Here is a 27,865-nt window from a genome sequence, read left to right as displayed (position 1 = left end):
TATTCTAGTGGATTCTTTTTCATATCATATTAAACACTTTTGCAAACTCTTAAGAATTATATTTTTAAGAGTATTGGGCAGTTTTTCTGATTAGGAGCAGAGTTTATGCCTTATTGTTCTTAGAAAGTATTACATCAGCTCTTGATGGGAGTTAAAATATAAACCCACATGCACGCATGCTCATGCAGAGGGTATGTATAAACAAACATGTTCTACATGTGTGTATATATAGAGGGTGTGTATAAACGTACTAAATGCTTACGCACACATACAGAGAGACGTATAAATGTACGGCATGCATGTTTGCTCATGCAGAAGGGTGTGTATATGAGCACGTGTGCTTAGTGTTCTCGTCTTCCAGATCAGTGATCTTTCACATAAAAATGTAGTTAGCTCTTTCATGACGGGGAGAGAAAAGTAAAGCAAAAACTGTACAACCACCCAAATCTCAAACTCTCTGAAGCGGCAGATGGCAGAATGGCAGACTGTAATCAGAGGAGGAGGCCCTTCCAGTGTTGGGTTTCAGAAGTCTGTTCCTGTGGGGACTGGGGGCCTCCACAATCCCAGATGTTCCCTAAGAGTCTGTTTGAACTGCATAGTGGGGTCAGGGGGACGAGAGGTCAGATTAACGTCACATAGAGGGAGAGATTGGGAGTAAAAAGAGAGTAACCAGGGTGAAGAGAGATCTTTTCTGGTGGAGAGAAGCATCTCACAATGAGAATGACCCTTTAATTAGTAGGGAGAAAGAAAGGAAGGGAGGAGGTAGAAAATAGAATTCTGGTAATGGAAGGAGGAAGAAAAATGCGGGGAATATCCTGTGATTGTGTTGGCATTTGTAGGGTACTAGATAAGATGGAATAGTGTGTATGTACATATAGATTTTTGCAGTGCTAGGGATTGAACCTAGGGCCTCATGTACATTTGGCAAATGCTTTACCACTGAGCACACCTTCACCCCATGGTATAGTGGTTAAAGTGTTGAACATAATGCCCTATGTAGATTAAGAAATGTTTATAATTCTTTAAAAATTTACTGTGTAAGTTTTGCATAAGAAAAGACACATTTGATGGCTTTTGGTGGATGGCAGTTTTAAAATTTTAGGACATATTTGTTAATTTTGTATAGTAAACAAAAACTTTAAGTTTCCATGGTTGAAAATAATTTGCCTAGTCATTTTCTCATATTTCTGTCCAAGAGAGGGTTTAGAAGTATGTGCTGGCCTTGTTACTTTGATAGTGGATTAGAAGGGTGTTTCTTGTAGGAGTTTATAGAGCTTTGCCAGCGTGGCTCAGTGGGTGCTCACTCTCCCAAGCCCTCTCTGCATTCCTGCTTGTGTGCATACGTGTACTGTCTTTTCTCCTCTCCTCCCTCCGTGCCTGGACTTTGTGGTTGGGAACAGCCTCTCTGTGGGCCACACATAGACTCTTAGAAGGCTAATTTCATGTATCCTAGGCTGACTTGGGGAATTGCAGAATGCTACTAGAGGAACTGTAGAGCTGCTTATCTGGACCTAAATTGTGGTCTAGAAGATGGCATTTGAAATTTTGGTGGATAATTCAAATTTTGGCATATTTGAGGAAGTTTCATAATTTTAGTAGTTATATTTTTTTAAAGCTTTGGACAATAGTCTGTGCTTATACTTTTAAAAAATATATATCCGTACATGTGTATCTGTGTATAACATCACATAAAAAATATTGTTCTGGTTCTCTCTCTTAACGTCATCCATATGGTGTGTGGTCTTCAGTTTTGCAGGGTTCACTTTTCAGTGTTCTGAGGACTGCACAGATTCCCATGCCTCAGGCCTTGACTGCTTTCAACATCCACATTGGGATTGTAGTCTAAGTGATGCACATTGGTGCACCAATGGTTCTACATGTCCCTGTTGGATGGAAGTGTTAAGTCAATAATTCCAAATGGCAGGTAGTCCTTAAATTTGTCTTGTGATTTTAGAATGTGGTGTTTGATTTTGTGGGATAGCATGTTTACCTCCTTGCCCATGGTTTATTTTGGTTAACATGACAGAGATGTGTCTTTGGCTAATGCAAGGAGATATTCTGATAATAAGAAATTCCTAATGGGCTTAAGTAACCACATTTGAGTTGTCGAGAATTAACTAGAATTTGGGTGGTACCTCAGTGCCTGTGATGTATTACAGAGTTAGCAATTCATACAGTCAATATTCTCTTTACCCATCTGTTGTGTGTGTAGCATGTCTCTGGGAATTAGAATCCTCCTCTGTCATTCCCTCATACTGGCCTTAACTGTCCTAGGTCCCCTTCTATATCACCTTCTTCCCCAGTAGGGTTGCTGCTACTCAACAGAGTCCTCTTTGTCCTCTGCTGATGGACAGTCGTGTGCTCCAGGCTGAGGCCCAGTATATCTGGCGTGAACATCATTGCCTAGTGCTCTCGGATCTGGTGCCCCATTTCCTTCAGTAGAATTTGCTGGTTTCTTTCTCTGCTGTGTGCCTGTGTTACTGCTCACAGACTTCTGATTCTGAGTTTGGGTTATTGTGTCTGTCTTCTGCTTTTGTTTTCTTGGCAGGCAGGGACTCTGTACCTTTACAAGGCCAGGGGTGCTTCTGGTGACTCAACATTGTGCAGTAAAACATTGAATCGGTACCCATGATATAATCATAGTAGAAGAAGTGTTCGAAATCTATGTGGGGGAAAAAAGCTTGGGTACAGATACCAAGTTTGCCAGAGTCTTGCCCTGTCTTTTCTTTCAGTAAGTAGTCTGGTTACAATCAGGAGATCAGAAATCTCGCACTGAGCCATCACCAACTGGGCACATACCCTTAAACATGTTTTTTTTTTTTTTTTTCTCCTTCTGTGAATGGAAGTTAATTCTATTCCTCTTTCTAAAAATGCACAGGGTTCAGTGATATCATCTGTGTATAGTTTAAAAAGTATGAAAAAGTGTATAAAGTATTCCTGTTATCATAAGTGCTATTTTTTAGTGGAGGAAGCTGATATCAACAACAAAAAAAGAGGTGTCTGGTAGTTACTGCAGCAGATCTTTCTGGAGAGGAATCAGCTGATTAGCTTTATGCTGTTGAGAGAAGGAGCCAGAATATGATAGGAAGACGGGGCAGGGACCTCCATTGCAGATCAGCCAGGCAGCACATGATCAAGCATGCGAACAACACGTGATCAGCACGTGACCAACATCCTGATTGGACAGGGGGCCACATGATCACTTGGTGCCTCATTCTGATTGCATGTAGAAACTCCCTTCCCTAAGAGTGTTTAACCAGTAGCTTTAAAGGTCACCTCAAGAGACACCATATAAACTGCTAGATAGCAACAACCCATTTTCTAGGGCAGACCACTGGGGACTCCCTCCCTTGTGGGAGTTCTTCTTCCTTTCTGCTTCAGGAATGAACTTTGTTGCTTTACACTTACTTCCACGTGGGTCTCATTCTTTGGATTCCCAAGACAAAGAACCTATACCTCCCTACATCTCACTGTTTTGTGGTCCAGCAGCTTTCACCTTGAAGCATCAGGCTGGAGAACAAAGTAAGGCGGGGTTAAAGTTGTCCTGGGGCTACATTTCTGCATCTCCTCAGCTGTTTCTCCCTGTGAGTCGCTTAGTCAAGGAACCTTTGGGAGGGAGCTTGTCCTCATGAGATGTACAGCTCTGTACTCAGTTGCTCTCTGCCTACATCAGTCTTTCTCAAGCTTTCAGTATTAATCGTTTTTATTCTTAGAAGCATTGATGAAAATTTTGGGTAATAGTTGTAATATTTTTTCAAATTACTTCTCTCAAAGCATATTCATCTGGACCTGACAAAGAACTCAGGGCCAGAGAGCCTCGTAGTTACGCAGAGGCTTGGTGATCAGGATTCCCAGACTCCTCCACCCTTCCCCAGTGTCAGGTGGTGGTGAAGTTCCCATGAGGCTTTCTTCTTTTTTTGTGGATCAGGATGGAAAAGTGAAAGGTGTCATTGCTCTCTCTGCACTCTTTTATTTTTATTTATTATTTTTTTTTAATGAGAGAGTGAGAGAGGAGAGAGAGAGAGAGAGAATTTTTAATATTTATTTTTTAGTTCTCGGCGGACACAACATCTTTGTTGGTATGTGGTGCTGAGGATCGAACCCGGGCTGCACGCATGCCAGGCGAGCGCGCTACCGCTTGAGCCACATCCCCAGCCCTGCACTCTTTTTAATTCTTAAAAATTTATTTCCATCTCTTCCTCCTTGCTTCGGCCTCTGGAGGTCCATTTGTCCTTCTCAGCTCTGAGTCCTTGGACTTGCTGCTTGCTCACTGTGTATGACCTCATTCTTCCTATTTCCACCTCAGTACTGATTATTTACCGCCTCCATCTTCTGTCTTCACCTTTTCTTGCTTGGGCTCTTGATTTCTTCCTGGCATTGCAGCTGCCTGCCCCAGGATGGCTGGGGCAGTTTTGCTGGAGTGGCCTTCTCTCAGGTGGTGGTGTTTCAGACTGACGGCTGCAGCTGGCCAACCTGCTCGAACCAGCAGTGAATCCTGTTGTTTGGCAGTGGCAGCTGTGGGAGTGGCACTTGAGGAAGCAGGCTCTGGGGCCTGGTTTACTAATGTATGCCACAGTATCACTGGAACAGTGTCCCTGAGATTCTCTGTAAACAAACACAAGCTCCTACTTGAGTATGATGCTTTTAAACCGCCAATTGTGGTCCATAAAGAGAACATGAAAATAATGTATTAGGTTGTAACTTGTTTTTAAAAGTGAAGGAATTTGATAGAAGAGTAGAAAATATAAGTACGTCGTATGTAGTAGCATCAGGCTGGAGAACAAAGTAAGGCCGGGATAAAGTCGATAAAGTCGTACTGGGGGTGTATTTCTGCATCTCCTCAGGGTGGGCTCTGAGCTGTTTAAGGAAACAGACTCTGGGTCCTGTGCATTCATAGTTGTGGTATAAAGTAGGTTGCTTCTTCCAAGTCAAAACGTTAAAAAGCCAATGGTCTAATTAACCTTTGGTATTTTTAAGCTCCTTTGATTCTCCCTTCCCCTTTCCCTTCTAATGATAATTTAAGTTTTTTTTTTTTTTCCTTTTAAATAGTTTGGTAAAGAAGAATTAGAACATGGTCTTTTCCAGAACAGCCTGATGGAAAATTGAGTTCTCAGTTATGTGATTTGTTGGTTCAAGGCAGTTCTCCTATGTTCCATGTAGAACTCTACCACCTGAGCAGCGTGACTTCCGAGTAGACCCCCCAAGGTGACTGCAGGTGAAGCAGCCACCTGGAGGGGCTTCTGGAGGTGGGCCTTCTGTCAGGGGGATTAGGATGGGTAAGGATGGACTGCCCAGACCCAGACTGCGGGTGTGTCCTGAGTACTGTACGGATACTGTGTGTGGTGGCCCTACTCTGCTGTGGGGAGGCTGGGCAAGTTTCTAGGTTTATTGGGCTATCACCAGTATGGCTCCTGGAGTACATGGGAAAGAGGTTTTGAGTTTCAGGAACCACCAGATGACCAGATTACTAATATTGGCATTTTTGTCTGGCACAAAGAAATAGCTGTGGTTTTAGGTGATTATAAGTATTAAAGGTAACATCTCTGGTCAGAAAATAGTGCCGTTCTCTCCCAATTTCTTATACTATGTCTTGAGCCCAGAAAAATTCCTCTTGACCACAGTGTTGTTTCATCTGATTGCTGCTGGAACAGATTTTCACTGATCTTATAAGAAACATGTTTGAAAGGAAATAAAATATGTCAAGTGAATAATTAGAAATCACATTTCTCTATAATAATGTGCTGTATTTCTTTTAAATTTAACATATCTATGAAAGTGAAATCATTGTGGGATATTCTATGATATCTGATTTTCTTTCTAATTGTAATACAAAATCATTTTCCTAATGTAGAAATAGAATAAAGTCCAATTTCAGTACTAATAAATATTCTGTCCTTGTTATCTCATTGGTCATGGATTGTAGGCCCCATCAATTATTTTGCATCTGTTAATGTAGCAGAACACTTAAGTGGCTTTTGTATTTCTATAAAGTCTACTGCAAAAGTGTTTGGAATGGATCATATAAAAATATTATATATTGTTTTGAAGGAGATAGTTATGATTTTGTGATTATTTACTTTCAGATGCATACTTTAGAATGCCTGATTTTATCGTTTTGTTAATGTTAATAGAGGAGATGGTTGAAGGAAGCGAAATGTTCACTTTGTTAAAAATTCCACATAAACAAATTGTCTTCCTATTCTGCTTCTCCCCAGGTATCTTTCTACCAATGATTTTAAAATGTCAACATCCTGTGTTTTTTCCTGACCAATCTTTTGGGACTATTTGGCACATGTGGTTCTTTCTACCTGATGAAATAAGTTGTAGGTCATCTTTCTCAAGGGAAATAATTAAATTCTTTTCTCTTTGTACATAAACATTTCTTTGAAATGTTTTTATATTTCAGGGGTGTTAGTATTTTATCCAAGGCACTATTTCTTTATACCACCTTAAGCTCATGTTTTAACTATTACCTAATATCATAAGTCATCATAGAAGTTAAATTTATGTGCTAAATTATTCAAAATGAAGGACTCCCTGCCCCTGCACTTTTGCCTTGAGTATATGATGTCTCTTTTGGTAAACATTGTATATTCTAGTCAAGTTGAGCAGCCCTAATAAAACAAAACAAAACAAAACAAAACAAACAAACAAAAAACCCCCCAAACTGGAGTCAAATGCTCCAAAATCCGAAACTTTTTAAGCCATGACATGATATCAGATTATGGAACATTTTGCAATTTGGATTTTGGATCAGGGTTACTCTTCCAGTATTGTGTATGCAGATACCCTAAAAAATGAAGAACTCCCCAATCACTTAACACTTCTGGTCATGAGCTTTTCCGATAAGGGATTCTCCACCTGTAGTTTCTAAATTAATGAAAACCACACAGATTCTTAAAATTTCCATTTTTAAAACTAGGAAGACGGCATGTGCATTTCTCATGTGCAGACTTCCTGTCTTGTCCACTGCTCCCTACTCTACTGCCTCTCCCCTGACTTTGGGCTGATCTCCACATTTGACTTCCATGCCCCTCCCCAGTACTTCCATTCAATGACAGTATCATTAGAGTGGATTGTGACTAGTGGGCCAAACTGCAGGTTCCCTAGCCCTAACCTTAACAAGCACTGTGCTGAACTGATCTTGGAAATCTCACCAGTTCTAAGAGTGTACAATCTGGTATGGTGTAATTAGGCTCAGCCTTCCAGGAACAGGGGAATGAACCCCTCTTCCTCTTCTGGTACCACTGTGTTGATCCAGATGACGGTGGACCATAGGTATTGGGCATTATGTGCAGAGTTCTCCCTTCCACTCTCCCCAACCCCCAGCTCAAACTGTTTGCAGAAACATAATGCAGGGCGTTTGTGTTTCAGCTCTTGGGGCTTAGCTGTTCCCTGGGTTCCACCTTTGCCCATCTGTGAGCCGAGGTGGCTAGTAGGAACATCTTTTATTGGCCAGGACTTCTCTATTATAACCTCACTCCCCATTTGTTATGAGCACATTCCAAAAGTCGGGGAAAAAATTAACATGAGCATGCACATACGAAGCCTGTTCTGTCCCTGAATAGTAGGGGACAAAGGCCCCCCAGGGGAGGAGGAACAAGAGGGACACCTCATACAGTGAGGTCTTAGGTCTGGTCTTCCTGTGGGACTGTTTGTTCCTAGACTTTGCAGTCTCCTTAATTCCCAGAGTTTCATAGGAAGAGAGCAGCTGCTGGGTTTGGGTCTTGACCACAGTCTGTGGAGAGTTTGACTCTTCCATTATCATTTGTTAATGTTTTTCTCCATTCATACATTTTCTCCATATGTCATTTAAATTTAGAGTTTGATAGATTAATGAATATACTTTCTCCCTTAAAAAAATCATATGGAACACTGAGACTGTATATTTTTAAACTAATTTTAAAATAATTCAGGTTTTTAAATTTTCATTTTTGAGGAGGTAGGTGGTTTTTCTCCCGTTTTCATCAGCTTAGTTGCCAAAATCATTTTCTCTCATCCTCTCCTTTCCTGTCCTTTCCTTTTGATCAGGAGAGAAAGGGTATATAAATAAAAAGGACACAGAAGCAGCTACCCCTTCACCCTCAAAGAGTGCACTTTGGATGGTTGGCAGCAATACAGTCCCCTGCTCCTTTGAGTTTCATTAAAAAAAAAAAAAAAAAAAAAACCAAAACCCCCCAAAACCCCATTCTGATTTGAAGGTTTCACAGTGTCTTCTTATACATCAGAATGTCAGTGGGGCCTGGGATGCAACTCAGTGGCAGAGTACTTGCCTAGCACACAAGAGGCCCAGTTTCAATCCCCAGCCCTGCCTCCACCCATGGGACCTTATAAATAGATACAATTTTCATGTAACAGTTAAAAATTTTAAAGTTGAAAAGGAAACAGTTTCAAAGGCTGTATTTAAATACCAGATGAGCAACTTAGTGTGTGGTGTGAGATCCTCCAGGCAGAAAGCAGGCTGCAGTAAGTGGTGTCTCATCCCTCCCCATCCAGCTCCTCCTGAACACAGTACCATCACCAGTCTCTCCACTGGCTCTTTAACAGTTCTACTTCTGTTTTGCCAAATTGTGATTTTTCTCTACCTCGCAGCCCTACTTAGTAAGTAGTTACCTCAGAACATTCTTTAACCTAGCATTCCCGGTACATCTTCCAGTGGTGCGGTTACAAAGTTGACATTGCAGCCTCAGCAAAGGTTATCTCTTTAAAATTCCCCTTTGGCGCGTCCATTTTAGCAGCTGGTTTACATAGGAGAGTGGTGAAGTTCTTGGCTCTTTTGTGCTGTATTAAGACAGGAAAGGTCTGGTGGGAAGGACAGAAAGGCAAGAAGCTCCTCTGCAGCCCTGTTCTGTGTCCTGTGTATTTTCTGTTTTTCACTCTAGTAAATGGTGTTCTTACCTACCATGTGTTTGAGGGCCAAGTGGGTGGTTTTTAAAAATGTGAACATACTGTAGCCTGACTTTTTCTTATTTTAAAGTCTTATTAGAATCTCCTGCTGTTCTAAAATGTGCATGAAGTACTGTTACACCACTATGACTTTAGATTTTGTAATCTTTTTTGATTTAAAAAATTGATTATATTTGCTGATTCAAAATTACCTGTGATAGTTTGGGCAATAATGAAACAAGAAAGATGGAAAATCCAAATCGCTTTCCAGTGTGATGTATTCATTACCAAGTAAATGATCTCACAAGTGTGCTTTCTCTGGCCAGCACTTCGTTGGATGGAAACAACCAGATTCCTGTGAGGAGGCACCACAAGGCTTTTTATTTTCAAGTAGCCTTTTCTAGGAAAGCATTGCTTCTGTGAGCAGAACCAACCCATTTATTGTTGTAGATTGCCTGGAGATCCCCGATTTCTCTCTATAGACTGTGACCACCATGGGAGCTGTACCTTATGAAATCATCTTGATGTTATATCCACAGTTGTGATTTAAAAATGACTGCCTATATTTGGTATGGAAAATACTTATTTTTTAATTTGGTTTTTAAATGTAGATATTGGTAATCTAGATGTCAAAGCTTTTACATTAGAAATGAGCATGACTGCTTACACTATTAAAATCCTTTTCCTGCCTGTCCTGGTGGTAGACACCTATAATCCCAGCAGCTCAGGAGGCTGAGACAGGAAGTTCATGAGTTCAAAGCCACCCTCAGCAAAAGCAAAGCACTAAGCAACTCTGTGAGACCCTGTCTCTAAATAAAATATAAAATAGGGCTAGGAATGTGGCTCCTAGTGGTCGGGTGCCCCTGAGTTCAACCGTGCCTCTCCACCCCAAAATCCTTTTCCTGCTTGTATTATTATACAAATAATGCATGTAAATTCATAGGTGAACTCTTTTGCCCCTAAGATGGCTTATGAAGGATCTTAGAGCACCTTTTGGGTGTGGGTTCTGTCGTCTTCAAGAGTAGGCTGTGTGAATCAATACTCTTTGGCTACTCAGGACCTCCTCTCCCCTGCCATATAAATTTAAATGCTTTGGAAATTAGCAATCTTGTTTAGCTAAGAATTTTAGAATCAAAGTGTATGTTACACACACTTTTCCCTCTGAATCTGCACATTTTTTCCTTTTATGCTTGTTTTTTTTTATTAAAAACACAATGTAGACTTTGTAGATCCATGGTATCGAATGCCCTCAATGGATCCTTGGGAAGAAGGTGTTTTAAAGTGTATAATTAGGGCACTTGAGCATAAAACTACAATTATACACTTGTGTGTTAATTTTGTGTACAGTTCAACACTAGTTGTAAATGAGAGAGCATTTTGCTGCCGATGAATGCTTGCGTTTTATGAATGCTTAACTGAATCTCCTCTAATTGGCTGACCTGGAAAGGAAGGTGAAACATTTGTAGTTAGATGTAGAGGAGAATAGGAAATATTACCAGAGGTTTCTTTTTAATGGTAACAGAAAAGAGTAATCCTGCCCTGTGCCCTGCTAGGCTTACTGCTGCTCCGGAATCATCCGTGCTCTTTAGCTGCTGTTTCCCTGTAAAAGTAACCAAGTGAAAGCAGTTCACAGCACAGCAAGAATGACCAGGAGATGGAGGGAGATAGACAGCAGTTGGTCAGGGACCTTTGATGAGGGGGGAAAGAAGGCTTGGATGCTGTGATTGCCCTCTCTGGTTGACCATGCGTTTGTTATCAGATTCTGTGTGTGAAGCTTGAAGGAGTTAGTTTTTATGAAAACTAAAGGATATATCACTTTACAAATTGGGAATAATGTTGCAGAATTTGTTACAGTAAAGAGACAGTGTAGACTGGAAATGTAAATATGAGAAAGGTGTAAATAAATTCATGGATAATAGACTCATAATGGTTATTAAGAGGAAGTAAAGGCTGCTCAGGACATATCCCTGATTTCTTGAAATTGAGGTTATGAGAGGCACCACCATTTAGTTCCCACCAGTATAAAGAATAGTCCCTCTGAAGAACATTGGTCTGACCTACTATTTGCTTAAGTTGTGATTTGCTAAATATAGAGCTCTTGAATTTAGAATAAGCAATGAAATTTGTAGGCAATTAGTAATTATAAAGAAATCCAAGCAAAATCATATGTATATTATTTCACCATGTTTATGTTTTTAAAATCTTACATTGTGTGTACCTGATTAAAAAAGTTTGATAAGCAAGTTTATTATTTAAAAAAGACTTATAATTGATACAAATGAGGACTTTTCAACACTGTTTTACAAATCAAAAAAGTAAATTTATTTTCTGATTTGAAATTTAAAAAAATTCTAAGCTAGGGGAGGGTAAGCGATCCCGGCTATGTTGGTTGGTTGTCAGTCTGTTAAGAGAGAACAGTGCTGGTGGCGTGTGAGTTATCTGCTAGGAATAACTGGCAGATGACAGTGTTCCTAGAGCACAGCCAGCAGCTGCAGTGGCCCCGTGGTGACAAAAGGGTCCTGAACCTAGCTTGTTGCTGTGGTCGCCATCCAGTCAGTGTGAGATGCCAAATGGCCCTGAGTACTTTGCCGACACTTTTTCACCTGGCTCAAAGGCAGCTGGGCAGAACTGGAAGGAACTTAACTTTAGTGCACCACATACATAGTAAGCGCTAAAAGTGTGTAATTGTTGACTCTATCTTGTTTTTCAAGCATGAGGAATTATTTTTAGGAAATTGTGGAATATTTGTTTCCTTAGACAAACTTAAGAATAAGATTTGTTTTTCATTTTAAAATAAGAAAGTATGTTTGGTGGGGAGTGCCAAAGTTGTTTTGAAGTCTCAGTTGGGAACTTACTTAAGCAACTGTAGAATGGAGCAGTTGTAAGAGCTTGACCTTGTAAACTTTATTTATTACGTTCTAGCACATTATATTTTTTTTTGACTGGACTTGTTGACATAATAAAATTTCCTCATTCAATTGGTTTGGCCACACATCATCTTAGCATCTGAATTTCTTGCTGTGGGGAATTTTCAGTCAGTCTTCTAGGCTTGAAAAGTAGTGTTTGATCTTTCTGTGAAATCAGAAGCCAACAGAATTTGCTGCATTTGAGTGGAGCTGTTGTGAATGTTAAGATTTCTTGTGCTTTTTGGACTTCCCAGTTTGTAGAATTTACTTTGAAGGGCCAAAATCTATGATGAAAAACAAATAAAAATCACAGAGCTTTCTGTTGTTAGAAATAAATTATTATAATGTACTTTTTGGTTATCCTTAGATAGCAGCAGTAAATCTGAATTAAATTGCATTTTTTTCCTCCTGGATTCATGAAAAATTCTGGATATGCTTAAGGAATGATAATAATTGATAAGTAGTCTTTTAGGCTATTAATTCTTTAGAAATCACCCATGTTTTCATCTTAAAATAGCATTATTTTATAGTACACGTACATATACATACATAAATATACCTGCTTCCCCTTCCACCCCACCTCAGCAATCTATGAAAGAACTTTTTTTTGTTATGTATATATTGTCTATAGTGATCATTATTTTAAATGACTGTAAAGTGTTTATTGAATTCCTCATTCCTCAGTCAATCTATTGATGGACTTAGAATGTTTCCATATTTTTGAAACAAATGTTTACTTACTTGCTTCATATTTTTTCTTAAGATAAATGTCCAGAAATAGAATTCTGCAGCAAAGGGGTATTGTATCTATAATACTGTGTTTTGCCTTAAATATTTGAATATGCATATTCACCATGATTATTTCAAAATGCCCAATTGCTGTGTAATGTTTTGGATTGCATCAGGTGAAAATGTGAGAACTCTGTGAGCATCTACGAGGAGTTATCATTATCCAGTGGAATATTTCCTCTAGGTATCAGTTAAGGCAGGCGCAATGTAAGCAGAAGCATTAACCTGTGTTGTAGGCTGTGGAGGAGGTGAGGCTGCAGCCCAGATGCTGCTTCTGCACTGAGTCCATGTACATGTTCTGCCAGTGTTGTTCAGGTACAGTTTACTTATAGGATAAAATGCCCAGATTTTAAGTGTGTAGTTTGATGAGTTTTGACAGATGTGCACATCCATGAAACCACCATCCAAATTAAGATCTACAATATTTCTGTCATTCCCAGAAGGCTTCTTTGTGCCTCTTTCCAGTCAGTCCCTGTATCCCACAACTATTATTGTGATCTCTATGACAAGAAATCAATTTTACCTGATTTTGAACTTCATAGAAACAAAAGTATTTGAAGCTGATGTAAAAATTACATAGAGTCTTTCAAAAGAATAGAATTCTATTCCTTACCTTATACTGTGTCCAAAAGTTAACTCACTGGACCCTAGTCATAAATATAAGTGCTAAAAACACTATAAAGCCATAAAACTCCTAAGAGAAACCTTCATGGAATTGGATTTGGTAGAGGTTTCTTGGATGTGACAACAAAAATATAGGCAATGAAAGAAGCAATAGATGAGATGGATGACATCAGAATTAAAACTGTCTATACATTAAAGGATGCTATCAAGGGAGCAAGAAGGCATCCCAAGGAATAGGATGGCACTCCTGCAATTCAACAACAAACAACCCAATTAAAAATTGGGCCAAGGACTTGAATAGACACTTTTCCACAGAAAATGTACATTTGGTCAATAAGCACAGGAAAAGATGCTCAGTCTCATTGATCAGTAGGGAAATGCAGATCAAAATCAGATGAGATGATAACATTTCACACCCATTAGGAAGGTTGTTACGGGTTGAGGGGGCAATAGAAAATAACAAGTATCATTAGGGATGTGGAGAAATTGGAACCTTTGTGCCCTGTTGGTAGGAATGTAAAATGATACAGCTGCTGTGGAAGACAGTATGGCAGTTCCTCAAAATTTAAACATAGGAGTACCATATGCTCTAACAATTGTACTCCTGGGCATATACCCAAAGAAGTGAAAGCAAAGTCTCAGCTTCTTGTAAACCCATGTTCAGAGCAACATTATTCACTATAACCAGAAGTTAGAAACAACCCATGTGTCTATCAGTGGGTGGATGGATAAACAATATAAATGGATGTACATACAGTGGCCGTGGAAAGGAAGGAGATTCTAACACATGCAACACCATGGTTGAATTCGGAAGACACCGTGCTAGGTGAAGCAAGCCGGCCAAAAGGACAAATGTGTGTGTTTTCCACTTAGGCGAGAGTAAGAATAACAAACTCATAGAGACAGAAAGTTGAACCATTGCTGCCAGGGGAGGCATGGGGGAGAATGAGGTGGAGATGCTGTTTCCTGGGAACAGCTTGTGTTTGGGATGATGAAGTTTGAAGATGAATGGTGGTAGTAATGGTTGCACAGTGGTGTGAATGTACTTAATGTCACCGAACAGCACACTTAAAAATTGTTAAGGTGGTAAATTTATGTACATTTTAGCAAAGTGAAAAAAAGAAAGCAGTAGATCTTTAAATTTGGACTGGTGAAGTGCTCATTTCATTATATATCACAAAGTACTATGTCAAAATTGAGAAGTGGGGAGTTTTCATCATGTTTTAGGACAACGCCAAGTTATTCTTTTGTTCATAGACTAATGTAAGTAGATTACTTGGTACAGAGGCAACAAGTCCAGGTGGAAAGTGAGTTGTGTAGTACTAATGCTTCAAAAGCACACGTCAGAGAGGATGGTGGGATCCATGCTGGATGTCTTCCTGAGCCTTCGTGCACGGAGGTAGAATTGGAGTGGACCCTTCTTGAGTTCAAGGCAGAAGCTCTCAAATTTACTTTGTTGGCCGTGAAATTTATGTATGTATTCCAGGAGGTTCAGTCAGTAAACATTTCACTGAGCTTTTCCTAGAGGTCAGGCATTCTGCATACACTGATGACCTCAACCAGGAAGGCCTGTCCCAAGAGGTCACACTCCACAGGATGGGGCCGGATGCCTATGAAGGTGAAGAGATCCTGGGTTTTGTGGCAGACAGCCCCCTGACTGTTCAAGAATTCACAGATCCTATAATTTACATATGTAGTCTGCTTTATTTTTATAGTATGCTTATTTTTCAAGCTTTTTTGACAGTAGAACTAATTTTGTGAGATAAATGAGTGTCCCTCATGGAAGCCACAAGGAAATGCTGGCTTCAAGTCCTTGGAGTTACAGACGTAGCAGCCTGTACAGATTCATCTTTGTGGAGAACACACTGGTGACTTGCTCCATCTGAATCCCTCCCAGGGAGAAGACATGGGTCTCTGGAGCTGAGACCGGAGTGGACCTAGTTAATAAAGCAGTGGACAGAGCCCCACTCTGGAAAGGACCATCCTGAAGGGTCCCCTGCCTGTGTGTGTGTTAGCTCCCCTCTGCGTCTCCTTTTGTGTGATAAAGGGCAGAAGGTGGATCCAAGATCTTTACGTTAGAATGTAAAATGATGAAATAATTTAAGCACAGGAACAGGTCAGAAACAAATATAGCACTTTGTGCAACTGTACTAAGATTATAGATTTTGCTATCTGTGTTACATGCTAGGCATGCCCTACCACACTCCCAGCCCTACTTTTATTGGGGGGGGGGCATAGTGTTACTGTGGTTTGAACCCAGAGGTGCTTTACCATTGAATTACATCCCCAGCACTTTTTTTCATTTTGAGACAGGATCTTGCTAAGTTGCTGAGGGCCTTGCTAAGTCGCTGAGGCTGGCTTTGAAATCAAGATCCCCCTGCCTCAGCCTCCCCTGAGCCGCTGGGATCACAGATATGCACCACTGTGCCTGGCTACATGTCTTTTTTTAAAAAAAATATATCTATTTTTTAGCTGGACACGATATCTTTATGTATTTATTTTTATGTGGTGCTAAGGATCGAACCCAGGGCCTCACATGTGCTAGGCGAGCGCTCTACCACTGAGCCACAACCCCAGCCCCTACATGTCTTTTTTTTTTTTTAAAGGAGGAAAATGCATGGCTGAAGTCTCACCTTGTCTGTTCCCTCTTCATTCCCAGAGAGAGACATAGATTTCCTTTTTGATTCAAATTTTGGTAGCTTTACTGCGTGTGTGGTCATAAATAATACACAGTCTAGTGATTGTTGTAGTTGTCCTGAGTGTGGTTTAGAACTAAGAAAAGAAAAAATGAAGAAACTCTGAGTAGCCAGAAGAGGCCTCACAGAGCTTGGGACAAACCTACATGTATTCCTCATGGAGTAGTCCTCTGTGCTGCTGTCACTTGGACAATGTGTCTGGGCTCCTCAGGTCTCAGCACCTTGGAAGTATATCAAGAATACTGGGGTTGGGTTGAGGGCTGAGGTCAGAATGAATAGCAGTGGCCTGTTGGTGAAAAGATGGCAGAACTAACCAAGCCAACAATGGGCTCTGATGACTTCCTTGTGAATTTTATGCATGTGATATAGATTGTTCAGGTTAAGAAGTCTGAAAAGTACACATTAGAGCTTTGAAAACCTTGCAGCTGGAATGATTAAAACAAAACTAGTAATAATCATTAAAGACTCAGACCTTAATCCGGGCATGGTAGCACATGCCTGTAATTCCAGCGGCTCTAGAGGCTGAGGCTAGAGGATCATGGGTTCAAAGCCAGCCTCAGTAATTTAGCAAGGCCCTATGCAACTTAGCAGGACCCTGTCTCAAAATAACAAAATAAAAAGGGTTGAAGATTAGATGTAGCTCAATGATTAAGGAACCCAGGATTCAATCCCCGGCACCAAAACAAACAAACCAACAAACCAGACCTCAGTTCGGGCACCTACAGGAGATATTTATTATATTAAGAAATGGGCTTTTAAAGGTTACTCTTAGAAAATAGTTTAACAGGTTAGAGACAGCCCTACAATTTATAAATTTAAAAAGTAGTAATAGTATCTGCATAAACTTCAAGGTAGGATTATTACATTTCTGACCACACTATTAGTATGAATTAATAAAGAAATTATTAATAATTAATACTATAACCCTGTTTTGCAGTTGGAGATTTATGACAAGTTTTGTGATTGACCATGTTCAGATAACTAAGGGACAGTGGGAATTGGGTTTCTATTCATGCATTTCTAACCGAGATCCACTGGAGAGCCAGTTGTCCATCATCTTAGGTTTCCTCATCCCAGGCTCACAGAGAGAGGTGTCAGTGAAGTTGGTCCCAAAGGAATGAATTAGACCATATACTTTAGAGGATGGCAGATCGTTTTTGATGGCTAAAGATAGCAACTAGGGCTCCTAAGCATGGTTTTACCTCTGTAGTTTGCTTAGTTTTGCTAGTTATGGTAGCTCTGTGGATGATTTACTTGTGCCCTTCCCTAACCCCCTGGCCCCCTGACCTGCCCCAAGCATCCCAGAGTTAGAATGCATAGTAAGAGTCTAGTAAGTGGTGGCTGTTCTGGTGTTAGTAGGTTCCTGCAATATGTCCTCTTGTTGTCTTGCTTGGCAGGCAGCCCCCCACCCAGGAACACTTTGATATTGTGCGCAAGGGTTTCCATAAAGCAGCAAGTCAACATATTCAAGCATAACTCCTAGGGGAGTTGCTGGCTGTGTTGACTGAGCTTTACAGTCATTTTAACACTAGCAAAAGTGTTATCCTCACTGCTTCAAATCAAACTGCAAAGATGCTCGTGTGAAATATAGTATTAGATATCAAATCAAACATATGGGTGTTGAACGGGAGGATGTGTAGTGTTCTAGCATGCAGAGTTGTATTTTATGGAAATTCTTTGGCTTGGTATGTGGCAGGGACATACATGCATTATGAAATATCAAGCTGAAAAATAAATAAAAGCAAGGAATTTAACCGTGCTGTTAAATGGCTTTTCATTGCAAACTCGTCTGCTCTAATGTTGCAGGCACCTTATGATAAGAGGTGTTGTGAGCCGTGGTGTTTGTGATAATTGCTGATAGATTTTAAAAATAATCTGGATTACGTTGAAAGAAATACTGTACTAATTTGTCTTAGAAATTTTCCTTCTTTGTCATTCTTTCTTTTGCCTCATTCAGTGTTTCTATATTGAATTTGACTTTTCAGCGTGTATCTGGTACTCCTTAATTTCTTGAGTGTGTGGGCTTATGGGGCTCAGGTTCTTGGAGTTCCCAAAGGAACCATATTGTGGTATTAACAGAATGACTTCACCATTCTTGGCTCTGAAGTGTTCTTTACTGTTCTGATTTCTTGGTTTTCTTTTCCTATCTTGCTCTTTTAATTAGGAGAAAAAGAAAATCAATAGACTTCTTATTTTAAACACTTAAAAATTCTCATTTTAAAAAATCTGAAAAATACTATTAAGGGTCTATTGATTGCACAAGGAAGGATTTTCCTCTGAAAAATGCTTTAACAAATATTTAGGGTCATGTAAATTAGAGATGGAGAAGATTGTTTGGGCCATTTTGGTCTATTTTATAGTGGGCTTTATTATTTATTAATTATTATTTCCTGTTTTATCAACTAGATATGAATATATTTCCTTCAGGAACCTGAATTGGTGGTTTGATACCCACAGTATTGTTTTCTATGTGTTTGCATTGGTCAGTTTTCCACCATTAGAAGAAATACCTGAGATTATCAACTTAGTGAAGGTTTCTCTTGGTTCACAGTTTTGGTGAGGCCAACGCATCATGGCAGGAACATGTGGGTGGAGTAAGACTGAGAGTGAGAAAGGTGCTGGAGTCTTACAGTCCCCTTCAAGGGCATGGCTGCAGTGACTTCAAGACCTTCCACTAGGCCTCTTCTCTTACACAGAGGCCTCTAACACATGGGCGTTTGAGGGACATTTAAGCTCCAAACTATAAGGGGTATTGCTTTCAAAGGGTTTCATTTGATGGTAAAGGAATGCATTTCTTTTTAGCAAAAATAGTGAGTGGAATTGCTGATGTAAGTGGCTCACATCGTGTTAGAAATGTAATTGGGATGTTCTAACTTTAGTTATTCTGAACTTGGAAACAGACACGCACGGTGTGATACACTCAAAACACAGGCATCCTACAAAATATCAATGAATTAACATAGATTGTGTGAATCCATATTTACACTGTTGCATGGGAATGGACTTAACATAATACCTCTTTGACTTTCTTAGCCGAGGCATTTGTAAAATATCTGTATTAGTAGCTTTTTTTCTCACTAGATTTTTATGGCTTTCTCAATACTTGCTATCTGATAAAATATGGTTTTTAAAGGTAAAGTCAAAAAATTTTTTACTTCATTGATAGTATGTGAAGAGAAGGAAGTATGTTGATTTATGTAATGAAGAGAGGATTAATAATATTGAATTCAACTGCTTACAAGAGTTCACACCATGTTACTGAATTGAAACTATATTTGATTTCATTTAATTGCACATTTTGATTCTCTCATTTGTTTTGCTTGACTTTTTGACAGATGCCACCTCAGTATGGACAGCAAGGTGTGAGTGGCTACTGCCAACAAGGCCAACAGCCATATTACAACCAGCAGCCCCAGCCCCCACATCTCCCGCCCCAGGCGCAGTATTTGCCATCCCAGTCCCAGCAGAGGTACCAGCCGCAGCAGGTGAGCATAGCCCATTGCCTTCCCCAGCGCTTGTTTTCTCCTCCAGGCCTGTGTTCAGAGGCAGATCATGCTCTGAAAAATCTTTCTGTCCCATTTTAATAATTGTGCTCTCAGTAGAAAACAAAGGTAATTTTGAGAACATGCAAACCTATAGCCTAATCTAATTCCCTTCCTCTTTCCTCCTCCCCACCTCCTTATTCCTTCATTCTTTCCTGCATGTGTGAGATTAAAGAGTGGGAAAAGTGACTAGTTTAATAGCTGCTTGCATTTCTGGTTGGTGACAGTAGAAACTGTCACTCATTTCATGTTATTTGTCATTTGCCTTCTAAGTCTTTCAAGAAAGTACTCTGTTGTTGTGTAAGGCTTGTTCAGGAAAAGGGTTTTTGCCTGTTCCTACTTGTTGGCACATGCGTGATATTTTTATCTTGACTTTTTATTTAGGTTTGTTTTATTATTAAGCGATGCTGGGTGAAAATGTTGCTTATAAACGGAAATGTAGCTTATAAACAGATAATCACTTCAGTAATAATATATTAAAATACTAATGGGAATCATCTGCGTTAAGTAAAAAGTTTCTACTTTAAATTAACCTCATTAAAATACTGCTTTATGTTATTGGGCAATATATTTGAGTTTATATGATTAAGAAAAATAGTACATGTGTATTTGGTAAAGTGATTGAGTTCCATGTTGTCTTAGAGACTGTCACATAGGTGTGAAGTACAGTGAAGTCCTGAGCAGGGACTCTTCACTCTGAACACAATGCGATTGTCATAGCTCTGCCAGTCATAAGCATCAAAATGCAGCTTTCCATTTTAATCTTTCCCCCACTTCTCTCTTTTTTGGGGTGGAGGTAGTAAAGAGAAAATGTGTACTTTTTCATTTTTAAAGAGCTTCTTTTATAGCTTGAAAAGACTGTTGATCATAAGCGAAAACTAAAACTACATGGAGCTTAAATTTTGGTCAATTTAGTGAATTTCTTAACTATTTTCTTGGATTTGTTGGAGTCAGCACCCATGTGACTTTGATTACAGAGTTCTAAAGAGAGTTTATGACTTTAAACAAAACATGTTAAAACCGCAGGAAAGATTCAAGATTCTGTACAATTTTTCTTTCTGTGTGTGTGTTTGCAAAATTTTGGTAATATAGCTAGGGTTATATAGAACCTCTATCAGTAGGGAGGTGCATTATCTCAGAGCTGTCTGGTCTAGCTTTTATTAAAGTGTGTGAATGTTTTAAAGCACTTCAAATATCAGCTCTTTTAAAGTGAAAGAGACTGGTATCTGGGGTTTCCATAGAAAAGTTATAGGCTTTTTCAAGGGGCTTTCAGAGACTTATTGAACTTATCTGTAGACATAGAATGTTTTGTCATGTCATCAAAATTTAAGGACTCAGTAGAGAGATTACATTACTCATTTTACTCTCTGATTGTAAAACCAGTTTGATTAAGGATTTTGAGTGCCTGTCATTTCCTTCAAGACCAAACTCAAAATTTACTTCCTTTATGAAGCATTCACTGATGACTTCCAGCAGATGGCAATTAGATATTTAATATCCTTCACATTTAAATATTGAAAGCACAGTACAGGTAGAGTCTTATTGTAATGAATACTGTTTTAATGTGCTAAATTGAGGGCTGTCTTGTGCGTTGATCGTACCATTATTTTATTGATTCAAATACAGTAAATTTTATGGCAAGAAATACTAGAGAATCATGATTCTTATGAATATGATCATTTTTATGTATTCTGAATTTTGAATAAAACCAGAATTCCTCAAAATGTGTTAAATTTTTTTGTGTTCAAACTCGAGCTATAGAATATCTGAGGTTTTGTTTGTTTTTGTTTTTTTTTTTAAGTTTTATTATACTCCTGTAGGATAAAAGGGTTGAAATTGAAGATATTTAACTGACTTAGTCAGATGGTCTGATTTGACAGGACCAGTCCTGGTGTCTAGGGAGTTAGAAGGCCAAGAAGATCTGGGACGTTCCCCTCTAAGAAATGAGTTCTAGTTTTGTAGATACAGTTGGTATCTCTGACACCAAAATAATACTCCAAAATCAATCCTAAAACAAAATAAAAGATACCAATAGAATATTATTACAACCAGGCCAAATTTTAATAAAGAACTTAGAATACTGAATTCATGTGCATTTAAAAACCTAGTAAATTCAACTGTATTTAGTTTGATCAATCAATATTTCATAACAATAAGAACATTCTTTCATACAGACTTTCTCTCTCTCTCTCTCTCTCTCTCTCTCTCTCTCTCTCTCTCAAACCTGTTGATTTCATAGAAGGCACTCAGCAAATAATGACTTTGGTTAAAATGATGTATACAATAGCTAATTTTAGGGTTCATTAAGATACCTACTTCGTATTTAAAAAAATTTTTTTTGGAGGGGGGCAGTACTAGGGATTGAACCTAGGACTTCATACTAGGCAAGGACTCTTAACACTGAGCAATATTCCCAACCCTTTTAATTTTAATTTGTTTTTTTTTTTAAATATATTTATTTACTTTAAAATTTTTTTTTTTAGTTGTAGGCAGACACAATTTATTTATTTATTTATTTTTATGTGGTGCTGAGGATCAAACCCAGTGCCTCACATGTGCCAGGCAAGTGTTCTACCACTGAGCCACAACCTCAGCCCATTAACTTTTATTTTTAGACAGGGTTTCCCTAAGTTGCTTTTGCTGGCCTCAAATTTGGCAGTCCTCCTGCCTCAGTCTTCTGAGTAGTTTGGATTATAGGTTTGTGCCACTGAGCCAGTTGGTAATGTGTTTAATGTTTTGGTTAATCAACACAATCATGTTTTTCAAAAATTTTAAAAGTACAAGGAAAAGATACAGAGAAAAGTGCCTTACCCATCTTAATTCCCCTTTACCACCTACCTTGCCCTTTTGCTAGATAACCATTGTATTAGTTTATTGTATGTTTTTCTGGAGATTGCAAAATGCCATATTTTAATTTTACCCTGTTTTTATACCAAATATAGCATATTTTAATGTACTGTACAGACTCTGTTTATAGTTTTTATATTTGTTTTTATAGAGTTATTCCATTTTGTGGACATATCATATGTTTAGCTAGTTCTCTTTGATGGTCATTTAGATTATTTCAATTCAAACAATGTTGCCCTGATAAACTAATTATGTGCCATTTCATAAGCACAGTAATGTCTGTAGGACAAATTCCTGAAAGCAACTTGCTGGGTCAAAGTTTGCTCTTCTCGAAGATATTGCCAGGTTGCACTCCACAGAGTCCGCCAGTTTACACTCTGCTATTTAGGTGTGAGAGGACTGTTCTCTGTACATAATGTGGTGTGATTTTATGAAAGCCTCTGGATTTTTGCCAATCTGATAATAGGGTTTTAGTTTACAGTTATCTTGTTATGAGTGATGATGAGTGTCATCTTATTTGTTTAAAAGCATTTGTGTTTTCTAATTTTCCTGCACTGTAAATTTATTGTTTTTTTATCTTGATTTTTAAAATTCAGTTACTGGTCACTTGAGATTGGTTTTTGAAAATTCTTTATTTATCGATTGGATATTATTTGTCTTTTGACATTAGTTATGGCAGGTTTTTTTGTAATGCAGAAGGGTTTTTTGTTTTAAAATTTTCCTGTGGGCTGGGGCTGTGGCTCAGTGGTAGAGCGCTTGCCTAGCCTGTGCGAGGCACTGGGTTCGATCCTCAGCACCACATAAAATAAACAAATAAAATTAAAAATTTTTTTTCATGTAGTCAGAGTTATTAATCTCTTGCATGATGTCTGGATTTTATTTATGGTGGGAGCTCAAAAGACCTCTCACACTTTTAGGGTCATGAAGCAACTCTCCCATATAATTTTTATAGTGTTTTTATACATTCAGGTTTTTTTTTTAAGTTTTTTTTTTTTTTGGATTTTTTTTCTGGAGGGGGGATATCAGGGATTAAATTCAGGGGCACTTGACCACCCAGCTACATCCCCAGCCCTATTTTGTATTTTATTTAAAGACATGGTCTCACCGAGTTGCTTATTAGCACTTCACTGTTGCTGAGGCTGGCTTTGAATCCGTGATTCTCCTGTCTCAGCCTCCACAAACTGCTGGGATTACAGGCATGTGACACAGCGCCCGGCTCATACATTCAGTTTATGTTTCACTTCTTACAGTTTGGGAAGAGAGAAGAGGGTTCAGCCTAATGTGCTTTTTCTAAATGGCTTTGATTATTTAACCATCTCTTCATATGTAGATTATCGTATTAGAGTTCTTCAGAGAAACAAAATGTGTGTGTGTGTGTGTGTGTGTGTGTGTGTGTGTGTGTATGTGTGTGTGTGTGTGTATGTAGTGTTATTTATAATAACACTGGCAAGTCCAAAATCTGCAGTGTGGCTGGGTGGCTGGAGACCCCAGAGAGCTGCTGATACAGATGAGGTCAGAGGGCATCTGCTGAAATCCTTCTTCTCAAGAAAGGCAGGTCTTTTTATTGTAGTGTGGTCTTCAGAATAATTGCATGAAGCCCACTCACATTATGGAAGACAATCTGCTTGACTTAAATCACCCTTCTAAATTGTTAAATCCATCCAAAAACACCCTCCAAATTACCACACAAAATTAACTTTTGCAGCTGTCTTCCCTTAACTGATTGGAAATGTCACTTTTATCATTCGCTGAATTTTCTTTTGTGTTGTGTTTAGGGTTATTCTGGGATTTCTGTTCTTTTCCATTGGTCCTTCTATTAATGCACCAGTACTTTGCTGATTTAATTATCGCTCAGTATCTGATAAGATTAGTTTATTATTACTCTACAGAGTTTTGTTGCTTATTTTTTTCATGTACACTTCATTTCTTACTATGCTTTTCCCTAAGAATTTTGTCTTGTTGTTGTTATTATAATTGGGTCTTTTCTTTCGTAATACCTTTTTCAGTGAAACAGATGGTACTTGTAAAAGAAAAGTAGTAAAACAAATGAAGGTAGTTACTCAAATGATTTTTTGGTGGTGTTGCAGCTGATTGACCAAAGGCCATAACATAAAATTGGGTTTATGTAGCTTTGACTGTTGCAGGCTAGAAAGGGTGCTGTCCCCAGGAGCCTTGTGGAAAGATTGGGTTTGGGGCTGTTTCATAGGGTCTGGTGTGTGCAAGATAGTTCTAGGAAGGATTAGGGAAGTGAAGGCTAGTCCTAAATTGCTACTCTCACGGAACAGGGGGCGTTTTGAGGGTTGGGTGTCAGGCAGGAGGAGGCTGTCAGGGATAAGGAAGAGTTAAGGAGCAGGGATGTTAGGTCTTTCCACTGCCTGAAGGTGCCCATCCTGGCCTGTTTCTGCACTGGTGTGCTGGGACACCCCTGCAGCCCGTGTGTTCTCACAGCCCTCCTTGTCTTGATTGCCCACATTTCCATGCCACCATCCCTCCTCCTCCTGAATGACACTGCATTTTATTTCTCCATTTGTTTAGGTAGTTTTTAATTTGTTTTATAATATTCTTCAAAGAGCTGCTCTACTTTGCATTAGGGTCATTCCTGTATGCTTTATTTGTAGCTGTTGTATACAGATGGGATGACTCTGGGTAATACCTTTTGTGTGTCTAGCCAGTTCTTGTTAATGTTACTAATTCTCATAGCTTCTTGATTTTCTTAGGTTTTTCATATTTTAAAAAAAAGTACTTAATAAATCACTACTTTCCCACTTTTGTATTTTTCATTCTTGGTTGATGCATGACCAGCCTCTCCAATTAATTGCACAGTTTAAGAGGACTGACTGGCGATTCCTGTATTTTCCCTGGTTAAAAATGAAGGCCTTCAACATTTTGTCATTAAAAATAATGTTTATTCCCTCTTGGATCCTTCTTTTTGTAGCAGATTACTGTTGGCTTAGGAAGTCCCCTTCTTTTCTAGTTTGCTAAGATCTATTTTTTATGATGAATGCTAAATTAACCCTAACCCCTAACCCTAACCCCTAACCACTTTGTTTTTCCCTTATAACCTGTCACTGTGGTAAAAGTACCTTTTTTTTTTTTTTGGTTCAAAAGAGTGTTATTCCAGAGAACCAAGCCTCATGATCTGTCATCTTTTGAAATACACTGTTGGATTAAGTTTAGGAACATTTGTTTAGGTTTCTTGGATTGTTATTCATGGATGAGATTGAGCTGTAATTAACTTTGTGAGGTTTTGGTATCTGTGCTGTGGAGCTTTGTAAACTGAATTTAGGATTAGTCTCTTTCCTAATTCACTGGAAGAATTTTTGTGAGATTGGAATTATCTGTTGTTGGAATGTTTGGTAGAAGTGATTGTAAAGCCCTGGTGTAGCCCTTGATTTTTAGCTTTTGTTTCATCCTTGATTTTTAAACTTATGATTTCATTTTGTCTGTGTGTGTGTGTGTATATAATTATAGGCATAACAGGGTTATAAATTTCTTCTTGAATCATTTTTTTTGTGTGTATATATATGTAGTACTATATTTGAGGAATTTATCCATTGAAAAATCAAAATTTTCACCTTCATGTTAATAAAGTTTATATTATAATAATATTTTAATCTCTATAGCATCCAGAGTTAAGGCATTTAAGTGAATAATGCTTTACTTATGTATGTATGTATGTATGTATGTACGTACGTACTGGGGATTGAACCCAGGGGCACTTAACCACTGAGCCACATCCTCAGGCCTATTTTGTATTTTATTTGGAGACAGGGTCTCACAGAGTTGCTTAGTGCCTCACTTTTTGCTGAGGCTGGCTTTGAATCTGTGTTCCTCCTGTCTCAGCCTCCAGAGCAGCTGGAATTAAAGGCATTCACCACAGCGCCCAGCTCGTTTTTTTATTCTTGATAAAAGCTTTTTGAAAGCAACTTTGGTCTTTGTTTTCTCTATTATGTGCTGGTTTTAAGAAATTAATTATGTTCTGCTCTTTTCTTGGCTACATCTTTACTGATGTTTATTTTTCTTTTCTTTTTTCACTCAAATTAATACTTATTTGAATCTTTTTATTTCATGAAGTTAACATGAGACTAAAAAATTTCCTCTTAAGTACTCTTTTCTCTAAATCTCTTTAAAATTTTTGATATTCATTATTTTTGTTATCCTTGAGTCAAAGAATTCCATTTCCTCTAATTCTTTGTGTTTAAAGGTGGCTTCATTGGGTTTCCTTTCTGACAGAGGATTTGCCAGTTGCCTGTGTATGCCAGTCATCTGAGGCCATGTTCCAACTTTGATTTTTGTGAAGTTTTTGTTACAAAAATTCTTCACATGCAGATACACAGTGATATAATCAGCACACCTGTGCTGTCCCTTAGCTGTCCTATCACTAATGTTTTGCCATATTTGCTTTTGTGCCTCATCTATCTACTTTTCTTCCAGTCTTTCATGCCCTGCTTTCTCAAAAGTATTTTAAGTTAGATTCGTAACATAGCATTTCACCTCCACATAGTTCACTCTGTGAGGTCTATAAAAAGTGAGGGCATATTCCCATATAGCCACAGTTCTGTCACCTTGCCAAATTGAATATGATTCCTTTCATCCCCAGTTGTCCTCAGAATGCCCTTAGAATACATTTGTTTCAAGCAAAATTTAAACAAGGTTAATAAATTGATTTAGTTTTTAAGCCTTTTGATCTAGAACAGCCCATTTCCCCTGCTTAATTTGTACCTTGACAGGGAAAACTGGGTCAGGTGTCCTGGCTTTGATTATATCATTGTTGGCCTTGTCTGGCTGTTTCTCTTCGTGTGGCTGAACTTGTTCGTCTATTTCCTGTTGCAAGTAGGCCCATGGACTTGAAGATAAACACTTGTCTGTGGTTGTTGTGGATCATGTCCTCAGTATCGAGGTGCTACTCTTGTTCAGAGCAGGAGGGTCTGTGCACCCAGGTGGTGGGAAGGGCCCCCAACTTCCAGCTTCTCAGTGGCCGCCAGCTGCCTGTCTTCAGCTGAGGCCAGGAGACCTGGGGATGCAGAGCAGCCTTCCTTCCCCTTTGCACCTTGTCCAAGTTCCTTGCCCGCACCAGTGAGCCGGGGAGGTTTGTTACTGTCGTTTCTGCCTGACCTGGTGTGCGTGTGTGAGTTAGTTAGTACACCTTTTCTTGTCATTTGTGTAACAGCAGGCGGAAATTAAATTCTGTAGCACAAGTCAGTTTCTCTTGCTCTTGGGCTTCATTCCTTGTATTCACTCATACGTTTTGGGGCCATTCACATCCATGCCAAGTCCATGACCCACCTAAAGGGTGAGAAAAAGTGTTTTACCCAGTACTAGAGATATTCAGTCAGTACACAGTCAGCACATCTGGTTTCCACGCTGTGGGAGCTGGGGCTCTTAAATTTTTCTAGTTGTTTATTTAATATTTTAATTTAAAACTCCATAAATGTAATATTTATTACAAATAATTTAAACATACAGATAATACTCATTTTACAATGAAATTTTTCTAGTGCCTCTTTATTTTAAAAGAAACTTCATAGATAATATAAGCTAGCTACACATAGAATTTCAAATATATTAGGATATG

General features: G+C 38.8%; 1 protein-coding gene and 1 pseudogene across 5 annotated transcripts in view; one reads left to right on the top strand and one right to left on the bottom strand.

Annotated features, from left to right (window-relative positions):
• The window catches only part of LOC113186384 (ferritin heavy chain pseudogene), a 31,647-nt pseudogene extending 18,771 nt beyond the window's left edge, over nucleotides 1–12,876 (bottom strand).
• Nucleotides 1–27,865, top strand: part of Arid1b (AT-rich interaction domain 1B) — a 397,185-nt gene that overhangs the window by 93,583 nt on the left and 275,737 nt on the right. For all 5 annotated transcript variants that reach the window (XM_077802067.1, XM_077802070.1, XM_026393857.2 and 2 more), the window contains exon 3: nucleotides 19,237–19,386. In XM_077802067.1, the coding sequence (XP_077658193.1) occupies nucleotides 19,237–19,386 (150 nt within the window). The remainder of the gene's footprint in view (nucleotides 1–19,236; nucleotides 19,387–27,865) is intronic.

Source organism: Urocitellus parryii, chromosome 8 (genome assembly GCF_045843805.1).
Source record: "Urocitellus parryii isolate mUroPar1 chromosome 8, mUroPar1.hap1, whole genome shotgun sequence".
NCBI classification, from domain to species: domain Eukaryota; kingdom Metazoa; phylum Chordata; class Mammalia; order Rodentia; family Sciuridae; genus Urocitellus; species Urocitellus parryii.
Note: the sequence above shows the minus strand (reverse complement) of the source record. Positions and strands in the feature narration are given on the sequence as shown.